This window comes from Alnus glutinosa, chromosome 12 (genome assembly GCF_958979055.1).
Source record: "Alnus glutinosa chromosome 12, dhAlnGlut1.1, whole genome shotgun sequence".
Classification (NCBI taxonomy): domain Eukaryota; kingdom Viridiplantae; phylum Streptophyta; class Magnoliopsida; order Fagales; family Betulaceae; genus Alnus; species Alnus glutinosa.
In genome coordinates this window covers 18,841,993-18,853,519 of record NC_084897.1, presented here as the reverse complement: position 1 = coordinate 18,853,519, position 11,527 = coordinate 18,841,993, and the positions used below count along the sequence as shown (strand labels likewise).

Sequence of the window (11,527 nt, the reverse complement as noted above, 5' to 3'; positions counted from 1 at the left end):
GTTTAAAAATAAAAAAAATAAAAAAAACAGTTGATTTTGTGGTAATTAATTGGCTTTTATGTGGAGATCATTCTTTTTATAATTTGCATTATATTTGTGTCACAATTGTTTTATTTCATGTGAATTAATTCAACCCTTTTATATATATATTTCACCCATTTGATTTTGCTCTTTTATAACAATTTTGGTAAATCCTTAAGAATATATATATATATATATATATATATATATATATAGGTCGATCTCCAAAGTTTCACTCTCTTAATTATTCTTTTTCTCATTCATTCACAAGCCTTTTATTTATTTTCCCTTCTTAATTAGAGGTCATGAAAGGTGAATAAAATTTTGACATTTCAAATAATTTACCAACTATTTCTTCATCCAATACCCTTTTGGATCCTTTCTTTACATTTTCTACTTTCATATCTTAAAAGGTTGTATGAAGTAGTAACAAAATTCACTAAAAACAGACAACTAAATACAATTATACTTTTAAATCCACTTATATGTCGCTTCACAATTCCATAGGTTGCCTTTGGAATTTTCTTATGCCTTTTGGTGGGAAAATATAATAATATTATTTTTCATTACTAGATGCCTACTAGCACAATTAATTCTAATGCATGATTTTTTTTTTTATTTTTCACATAAAAAACATGTGGCTTTAAAAACCAGATTCATAAAAACTATTCTTAATTTTTTTTAAGAAGAGCTGCTTGTATCGCATGGAACCGGATCCTCTCCGATTCCTTTAAAAAGAAGGGTAAAATTGTTCAAAAATTTCATATCACATTTTTTTAGGGGGGTTACAAACCAAGCAACATTATCTATTCCCTCTACAAGTTCTTTTTTAGAAAAATGAGATTTTTCTTATGCTAATATTTTTTGTTTAATTTCTTATATATATGCCTACAAGCAGAAATTAGATTCTAGTGCATGGTTTAATTTTCACCTAAAATAAAGAATGCTGCAAAACGCAAGGTTTTTTGTGGCATTAAAAATTAACTATTTAAATCGAAGTGAAGGTTTTTGAAAATATTTGAAGGTCCAAGGAACTTGTTATAACAACTCCGACAGTTGACTTAACAAGACTTTTCATACCCATTTGTGGCGATACAAACCAACAAAGGCGCTTGACAACTAAAATGTCGCCTTTATAAGAGTTCCTTTTGAAAAAAAAGAAAGAAAAAAGAAAGGACCATCCTTATGCCCCTTCTCGCCTTTTATATATATTTTTAGAAATCCCTAAATTTGATTCTTGGGCATGTTTTTGTATAAAAAAAAAAGACCCTATAAAGCTCTTTAACTCGAAAAGCCTTGTGATCTTCATAAATTTCTAATTAAAAGTTAATTTTTAAATAACTTAAAATAACGACAATCATTCAAAAGTCGCCCTCAATAATGTCTTTTTAAGGAGACCCTACAAAACCAACCCCAATAGAATAGGAATATTTGGAGACAATATGATATTGAAGTTCTCAAATTATTATTATTTTTTTATTTTATTTCTGAGCAATTGAAGTCCTCAAAAGTCAATTCCTTTGAAACCCATCTTCCTTAGTTTCATGGTTTTACACTACCTGAAAGTGATAAATCCAAGATGTCCAAATTCAAGAGCCCAGAAAATGGGGACCAAAGTCAATTCCTTTACCCCAGTGAAAAAGCAAAGCAATAAGTTTTATCTCCATGCGCGCATGCACCACCTTCTAGGATTCCCTAATAAGCAATCATCTCTCATACATACATACATATAGCACAGTAACGGTGGCGGGTCCCATCAACACCATGGCCATCATCACCATCCATCCCCCAAAGTTTTCAAGTCTTTTTATTACAGATATGTTTAGGTGACATCAAATCTTCGAGTGGATAGGCTATCAATCATAACTAGAATAATATATGATGATGCACATTTTTGCACAGCCCCGGGAGCCTGTGAGTCTCCGATGCTTAAAATTGAATGAAGAGAGTTTAGGGCTGAAGATGTCATACGGGTATGGAGTTGGTGACCCTTTTTATCTAGAGCTCTCTAGAGGTGGTCTATGATGACTGCCTAATTATTTGCCACGTGGTGAATGAATTTGTTTGAGTGGGAACCTGATTATTTAAATTAATCACCTTTATTTAGATAAAGTCACAATCCTATTATTGATAAGTTATATGTATTAACTCCTTAAATTATCACCTTAAGGATATCTCAAACTAAGAAGGAAAATATGAAAGTGAAAAACCCTAGTGTCTTTTTTCATTTTCTTCTTTATCTTGGGTTCCCTGTTTTGTGGTCACATAATGACCACTCATAACACCAATCTACCAATCCGCCAATCTAAGCGCCCATTGTCACACTTAAAAAGTCTTTTTTATCCGAAATTTTATTTTAATTTTTATATGGTTTGATTTTGAATTCTTTTGTTCATTTAATTTGTGTATCGGTTCAATATTAAAAGAAAAAAAAAATAAAAAAAAAAATTCTAATTTGTGTCTTAATTTCTATTGTATACCAATCGGATTATAAGTACTTCATTGATCTTTTTGAATTTTGTTTATGATTCATGTTTTGCCCTTTTATATACAATATAAGACGCAATATGTAAACAGAATAAACAATACTATCAGCACAATTCTAATCATCTTCCATCCCTAGTGTTTGAAACTTTCCCTTCCAAACCATGAGGAGCTCACGTTACTGCCTTTACAACCCATAATCTCTATTATCTACATATTGTTATCTGTATGTATAATGATTGTGTTCCCTTATGATTACAAAGGCATACAACGCAGAACGCAGAAGCATAACTTTGTAATATTTAAAGGAAACACAGTTGTGGAGCCCTGAAGTGAGGATTGAATAGATATTTCTTGTGCGTGTGTATATGTCTAAAGCTTGAAAGTTAATGGCTGCCTGGAGCCTGTTTCACCATTAAAAATATGTAATGGGTGTCTCATTGCCTCACACAAATGGACGACATAATTCTTATGGCCAATCAAAAAAGGGAGAATGGAAAGGGTTTTCCTCCGACTCTTCCGACCGAGTCTTTAAAAAATTATTTGTGTTTCTCACATGTTATTAAAAAAAAAAAATGTGATTCTTACACGTGGACAAACCTCCTTTGAGCTTGGGTTTGTTAGAGAGGGAGTCAAGCTCGGAACTCACGCCAACTAGAGCAACTGATAGCTATCAAGCCTGCAAAAAGACTCGAGCCCAAAATCCCGCAAGACAAGAAAGTCCACATGAAGTAATTAATAGTCATTATGTTTTAGTTGCAATGATAATGATTGTATCAGCCGCAACAATGGTATAGGATCCTGATACTATCTATTTCAAATGAAAGGTCGGGATTTGAAGTTAGTGCATCTAGCGGTATATATGAAGTCAATGTTAGCACTTCTTTTAAAAATTTAAATAATGTGAAATGTTATACACTATTAGATGCATCAACTTTAAATCATGGCCATAAAATAGATAGTATCCAATCCTATTCCTTGTACCAGTATGGTCCACATGATCGACAATAATTTGTTAGTGAGTCCAGCAGTTAAACTAGCAATTAACTCTATTGACATAGATAACACGATCCAGCAGTGATATAGTTCACAGTGATGTTGTTCAGCAATGATATGGTTAGCAATGATATAGTTAATGAATGAGCTAAAATGATCATCTTAATGTGTCGAACTCAGACAATCAGAGATAATCAGAGATACCTTAATTTGTTTTATAGCCCCACCATCAAGAGAAAACAAAAGCCTGGTTTCACAAAATGTAAGCGGTCTTTAGGGAAATACTATATACATGGATTTAAGAAGACAAGTAATCTCAATCGTGGTTGATCCTATTTTCCCACTCTTCCAACTTTTCATATCATTTAACTCTCTGACGGTCCCACTAAAATCACAAGCCAAAACTCAAGTCACCTCAAAAATTAAATTAGTATCATTCTCAAATTAGTGCCCTGCACTTCCACCTTGATTCTTGAACTTAACCTAGAGCCCTGTTGTATCTTTTCCCCAATGTTTTTGTCTTGATAGTCCCAAAACACCCATCGAACCCCTATGTAATTACCTGAAAATCTTTGACATCATATTTATTGAGCCTTGAACATTCAATCGTTAGGCCTTCCAAAACTAGGGGTGAATATCTGGCCAATTGCTTCAAGCGCAGAAACATTCCAACTCTCAGCATGCCTGACAATCTGTTAAATGAAAAGACGTAGGCACCCGTAACTAGTGGCAATCATGGCATACGCATAAGAAATTCATATATGCACATTGCATCAAAAGAAAGAGCTTTTATTTCTCACGTTAAACTTGTCATCCAATTCGTAGACTGTACTTCCATCAATGCAAATGAGGGGCTTCCATGGAAGTTTTAGGTAAGTCCTGCAAACAACATTAAAAGCAGGTTTAGAATGAATTAGGCTGGACTTACACCTGGTGGTAAAAGGAATATTAATAAAGGTTTCTGTAATCAAAGGGAAGCATTTTTGTGATCTAAACATGAGGGAAAGTAACAATCGGGGAAGTTAAGAGGCAACAGGCAAACAGCCAACCAATTCCAGGTTAAGTCAGATTATTTTATACAACAGTAGAGTTGATGGAATTAGGCTTGTAAGAGCAGTTATTTTCATCATCTCGAAAAACATACAAGGCAATTTATCAATTTATAAGACCCAACCAGGAGCATCTGCCCCTCCGGAAGAAAATATGGGACTTACAGAAATAAAAGAAGAGCATCAAGTGAACCCTGAAGGAACCAAAGACAACGTAGGATCTGAAATTATACAGCAAAAAACAAGATAGGCCCAGGCATGCACCTTAGTTTCCATGTTGCTAGCACAAAATTAGTTTTGGAATTGATACCCTGCAGTGAAGTCATATTATCAGACACTAATAAACTCCAAAAATGTGGTAACATTTTTTTTTATAATAAATAGAGGTGAACAGCATTGTAGAAGAGCCCATATTCCATGCAATTCAAATTTTAAGCAGACACCTTTACAAGAATCATTCATACAAGAACAAAAAGTAACAAGCTGAATAATGTGCCTCACAAAATACTTCAGGATCTGCCTATCAAAAAAAAAAAAAAATCCTTCAGGATCTGAAAATCCACAGAGTTTCCATCTGGTAGATATGGGGCAGATTGGCTAGAGCTCTAGTTTTAAGCTGCATAACACGTTATGCTTGTAACCAGAATCAGATCAAATAATAACTCAAAACTGAATTTTCTTCTTGTTGCCTCCTAAAGGTACAATATGAAAGCAGCATTTGCTGAAACTGAACTCACCTTTTCCTAAAAAGGATGCTATTTACAATTTCCTTCCAAATATCCGAAAAGAAAATTCTGTAAACAGTCACCTGCCATCTTAAACACCTTTCCCCGTGGTCTAAAGAAAATCCAAAAATAAAAAAGGTGTAAAGCCTTGCACCATCCATTTTCTCATATACAAGATAGTGAAACTATACGGCTGACCTTGGAATCACAGAAGACATACAGAATCTTAGCCAAACACAACTTAAAAACAGGCGTTTTTCCGTCGAAGCATTTCATAATCTTACCCTCTCAATCAGTCAACACATTTTGATGCAGATGCCCAACTATTCTGTTACTAGAACTGAAATGAAATTTCACATAGAGAATGACTACCTTGTCAATCTTTTGCAATCCAATTGAAGGACGGTCAAAGAAAGGAACAAGCAATTTCAGGTTGCGTGAATACAATGCCTTACCTGAAGAAGGAAGAATAGAGAAATTAGTTGATTCTTCTCATAAATACTTGCAGTTTTACACAAAGTGGCAATTTTTAGTCGGTCTTTGAAATTCACAAACAGGGGAGAGAGAGAGAGAGAGAGAGAGAGAGAGAGAGAGAGAGAGAGAGAGAGAGATTCTAATTATCTAGTACTATTTACGCATGTCAAAAAATCCAGTTTGCACAGAGAGAACAAAGAACTTTCACCGAGACAAAATTTACCTTCAAAATTAGCATAGTTAAGGCCAGTGAGGTAATGGTTCCCTTTAAACCCACCCCACCCTCTTTTTTTAAAAAATTATTATTATTATTATATATATAAGTAATTGACCCAAGGGGAGGGGGAAGAAGAGATTTGAACTAGTGACCTCTGGGGCGTGGTCCCAACCAATTGAGCTAACCTTTGGAGTTCAATTCCCTTTAAATCTATACTTGTAGAATCTAATGAAATGGAAGTCATATATATATATTAAATAACTAATCACTATTAAGTAAAATGATGTAGGCAAGTAAATCACAACGAAAGTGGAGAAAACATGCTAATCACAAAATCCACCATAAGCCTTCTTACCTCGAAATCTAATAGTTGGATCTTCAAATATACAATCTTCAGCATAAATTGCAGAAGTAAAAGCCCCTAATTCAAATCAAAATATAGTATTACTGCTCATAAGCTAGCAAAAAAAATATTAATTAACTAATTTAGATTTAAATAAATATTGATAAGTACACAAAGGAAAGATTTGTCTCTTTCAAACAGCTCAACTTAATAGACTGTGCTTTTCCCCTCTCTCAGTGTTCATGTGTGTTCAATACAAGTACTGAGTGACTTTCATGTGATTGTAGGTATGCACAGCATTCGATAGGGTTTAAAGTGCCAATGGTACAAGAATTCCAACATGGTAAAATTTAAATTTAGGAAAGATAGTGTTGTGACATGTGTTGGTCTATTTTATTGTGAGATAATACAGTCAGATGGTGTATCAGTACACATTTTCGGGCAAAAGCATTATAATTAGACAATTTTATTGGCCAATAGTTAATAAGATGAAATATGAAAGTCAAAATTAGGCACTAGGTCTAATACATTCAAAAGATTCAAACCAAGTCATGTTAATTGCAATGATCAACGGAATCAAGCATGTAGTAGGCTACTAATGATGGTCAACCTATTACAAAAAATTACCAGAAAACCTTTTCTGTATATATATATATTTTTTCTTTTGATCTTTTATTATACCATGATTCTCAGCAGTTCATAAAGCATGGATATAAAAATTTGAGCATAAATGAAAAAATGTTCAAATGTAAAGGTCAAGTTTCATTTAATTTGTTCGACTCTTGTAGATGTGTTGAAAATTGAGAGCCTGTTTGATAAATTTTTTGAAAAGGTTTTCGATTTTGAAAAGGAGTTTTAGAAAAAGAGAAAATTGAAAAGTGTTTTCGGCAGGGGCCACATCTGAAAAAGCGTTGTTTTTGGGGTTCACAAAAGGAAATTTGTATGGTAAACTGAAAAATGTTTTTTAAGTAATAATATCAATCTCATTAAAAGCGAGAAGCGCCCCTAAGTAAACTGAAAGTATACAAAAGGAATAGGCTAAGTAGAAAGAGCAAAATGAAGAAAGAAAATCACTAAAACTAATTGACAGACGAGACACATACGTTGCCGTCCAAAGATACAAAGTTTCAAAGAACATAGAAATAATATCCTCCATAGACCTCTCCTTATCCTCAAAATTTCTATCATTTATTTCCTCCCATAAACACCAAAAGAGGCACGTAGGCACCATTTTCCACACCGCAACACACCTCGGCCTACCAGAGGATCACCAACAGTCATACAAATCAATGGCATGTCTAGTAGGGGTGTACATGCGGATGCAGATATTGCACCGCAAACACATCTGCAAAATGCGGACATCACTTTTAGATATCCACATCCACGCAATTGGTGCGGTTATTATCCACTATTCACAAATAGGTAATGGGCTTATTTTAAACACTTTCAAAAATAATTTTAACCAATTTTTAGTGTTTTGGGCTTATTTTGAAAATATAATGCAACATCGAAAATAAGTAGAACCGGAAAAAAGAAAAAAATTAAAAAAAAAAAGAAAAAAAAAAAAAGATGATGGATATGACCTCAAAATATTCATAGTAATCAATGCTCACAAGAAATACCCTTATGTTTTTTTTTATCCATGATTCAATGAGCATAACAATCAAGCCAGCAAACATAAAAAAAAAAACATAAAAAAATAATATTACAAACTCATAACATAAAAAACATAAATTGTCTAAATATAACACATTCATAATTGGATGTGGATGTTGATGGCGTTGTGTTTTGTTGAATACATTGACTATAATATATATAAATTATATATCATATATGAAGGGTATGCGGATGCGATTATTAACCGCATTCACATACCCTAAAACCGCCATCCACATTCGCACATGCAGATAGTGGTTTTTGCTAACAGTATCTACATGTGCATATATGATATAGCGGATAGCGGATGCGTAAGATTAGTATCCGACTGCATGTACATCTCTAACGTCTAGGCATAATCTAGGACATTCCAAAGCGATTGAAAATAATACTCCAAATAGCGGAAGCCACATCACAATGAAGTTTCTAACAAGCAAAAACTTGTAAGTGTTTTCAAAACATTAAAAAATAAAAAGAAAAATATTTGCTAGAGGCTAACATCCACGGGTGGTGGTTGCCACCCCTTCACATAAAGGGGGAGAGGGAGACCCATCTCCCTCTGCGGGGGTTGAAGGCCCATCATTGGGCGTCTACAAGAAGTGCAAAGGGGGTGCGTCTCCACCCCTCCCCTTTGCAAGGTTGGACGACCCATTCCCCCCTCTTTGTGAGAGGCATAGAGGGGGTGGGTCCCCCTCCCCTCTCCTTTGTAGGGGTAGAGGCTAGCCTATACTGTTTTTTGATTTTTTCTTTTTCATTAGTAACAAGGCCAATCTCCACACCTGAAAAAAGTGAGCTTGTGTTTTCAAAACATTTCTATATGACGGCGAGGTAAGTTTTGCAAAAAGTCTTTTGTGTTTTGTTTAATGGTGCGTGGCAAATCAGTTAACCACTTCCAAATATTAGGTTTTTGAATCACAAACAAATAGATGGTGTCTCAAGCAATCTTTGTAGATGTATGCTATAGGACCAAGTAACTAGAATTTATTTCGACTACATGCAAAATATCCCTTACAATGAAATTCTAAATATTCAACAGCTTGGTCAGAAAATGATTTTTTAGAGATTATAAGAAACTTTTGTTTCAATGATAAGCAAACTTGTTTAACTAAAGAATTAATATGATTGTAACAACATAACATTAAAAAAAAAAAAAAAAAATCATTAGCTTGCCATTTAAGCGTTGTAAATAAAGGGCTTGTTTGGCAAAGACATATACAGAACAGAGTAGTGGGTTGTTAGTTTTGGAATTAATAAAAAGTAACGATGTGATATAAAATAAAAAGAATTTGTATAAAAAAGTGAAAAAGTTTTGTATTGTAGTGAATTTTTTTATTTGAATAGTAATAAAAAATTATTAATGTGATATAAAAAGTGGGAATGTTTTGATGTTGATTAGTAGTGAAAAATATAAAAAAAATGAAAAAAAAAGGTACATGAACAGTTGCTGTTCTGTATTGTTCTGTATTGTTGCTTGACAAACAAGTCCAAAGTTCCAACACATTTTTGCAAGGCAATGTGTGCACCTGCATGGCATGACGTTTCAATGGGACGGGACCTACCTAGGTATCTTGTTGTTCCGTGCACAACAATGATGAACAATATGGAATGAAAAGAGAGATCAAGAGAGAAGTAAGACACAGATTTAACGTGGTTTGGCCATTTGCCTATGTCCACAAGAGTGCGGTTATATTCAATAATATGCTTTAGGGTTACATCATTACATATCTAACCTAGTTGACTGCCCTAAAAATGTCAATTTATGAGGTAGATGTCAACAAATTGCCCCTCGGAAGGTGTCTAACAAATAAGCACTAGGGCTAACCACACAGATCAAAAAATGATTCTATATGGCTGGATTATCACAAGACTGGTTCTTATTGACTTAGTACATCGCTCTTTCTACTATAGTAGCCCCTCAGGAAGTAAATAAAGGAGAGCCTTTATCACTCATCAGTAGTAGCTCTGAATAATGTCAGACAAGTCCATATGAGAGAAGATATCATGCAAAGAATCACCATAAGTTGAGATTGTACCCTCAAGGTGGACGGATCTCGAAGTCACTAAGGTATCTGTCGAACAGCATTAATCGGCTCATTTTGGGGTGTTGAAATAGTACACTCTTCATAATTTGGTTTTTTAACCTGCTCTATTAACACAAAATTTTCAAGAGGGAGAAAGGTACCTGTTACAAAGTAGGCATTCTCATAATCAGATTTGAGGATCATTACAACATCATTGACTCCCGAAACTGAAATCTCTTCTCTCTTTTTATCATCCACTCTTTCCGATCTGCAAAACACTAAGGGCTATAAAAATTCGCAAACACACACACACACACCACGGATTTCTTTTGTCAGTAGATTGTATAATTAAGAATGCAACTAAAACAACTACTAGATAACTAGTTATAGTGGTCTAACCAGATCTCATATATCATTAATCAATTGTTCCATAAACACTTTCCTCTATAATTAGAACAGACCATGATGCGTAGCCTCAGTTTAGTCACTATCCGCAGCACATGATGGTAAATTTTTCCACTCAAAATACACTGTTTTGAATCTTGAGATCTATTTTCCAAGCGTTAGAGTGGAACCGCTTTGAGCATTCATATCAACAGTTTCAATATGCCATATAACGAAATTGATATACATACACATGTTCGTTAAGAGTGAATTCATAATCAAAACGAGGAAACAATGGCAAAAGGAAAGAAAGAGCTTTAAATCCTCAACTTTGTATTAACTCTCAAATTTTCTCGCAAAACAAACAGAAAACGAAGGAGGTAAAAGTCCAATAAAAACCGAGCTAAGGATAGAGTTAGGCTCAGTTGAGAGCAGGTTTGTGAACATAACGACAAATAGAATAGTATAAGATCCTTATGAATTTCAAATAACTGAACTACATTTTCCCAGGAAACAAACAGAAAGTACCTGGAGGAGGAGAAGAGTCTCAAAAGCTCAGTGACTCCGCTCACCGCGAGTTTCAAAATCTGCGGGGTTTGGGTTTCTCTCTTATTCATATTTTTGTTGAAATTGTTATGCGGTGTGCTGGAGGAGCATCGGAGGCCGTGGAGTCTCTGCAAGATTAACGGTGATGAATAGGTCAGAGAGATTGAGAGTCATTTGAATCAGGGGAGCGAGGATCCAAGGCACTGGAAAGTGTAACTTTTGGGTATACCATTAAATGAGGAGCTCTTATACAGCAATATAACCCCGCCATTCCCACACTACGCGCGCGCGCGCTCTCTCTCTCTCTCTCTCTGAAAGAGATCCTCTGCCTTCTGTTTCTAATCCGCCGGTTTTACTTGCCGGGATATTATTTAATGTATCATTTTGAAATAAACAGTTTAAAACTATTTTTTTAAAATATTTCTTAATAATTTTTATATATATATATATATATATATATATATATATATATATATATATATATATATATATATATATATATATATATATATATATATATATATATATATTTTATTATATGTGGCACACTGGCACGTGTCAATATATTAACTAATTTTGTCACTTTTTTGAGCACCATTTACATTTTTCTT

General features: G+C 34.1%; 1 protein-coding gene across 3 annotated transcripts; it reads right to left on the bottom strand.

Moving 5' to 3' along the window:
• Positions 1-3,692: 3,692 nt before the first annotated feature.
• Positions 3,693-11,278, bottom strand: LOC133883117 (uncharacterized). 3 transcript variants are annotated; one of them, XM_062322330.1, is made up of 9 exons: positions 11,146-11,278; positions 10,899-11,044; positions 10,148-10,254; positions 9,999-10,034; positions 6,322-6,387; positions 5,648-5,730; positions 4,815-4,861; positions 4,302-4,380; positions 3,693-4,193 (listed from the first exon to the last, which is right to left on the bottom strand). In XM_062322330.1, exons 1-9 carry the CDS (start codon positions 11,185-11,187, stop codon positions 4,104-4,106), a joined length of 696 nt encoding a protein of 231 aa, XP_062178314.1. In that variant the 5' UTR covers positions 11,188-11,278; the 3' UTR covers positions 3,693-4,103. The 3 variants fall into 3 exon arrangements, with proteins under 3 accessions (XP_062178314.1, XP_062178315.1, XP_062178316.1); XM_062322331.1 differs by lacking the exon at positions 9,999-10,034; XM_062322332.1 differs by lacking the exons at positions 6,322-6,387; positions 9,999-10,034.
• Between the last annotated feature and the right edge of the window lie 249 nt (positions 11,279-11,527).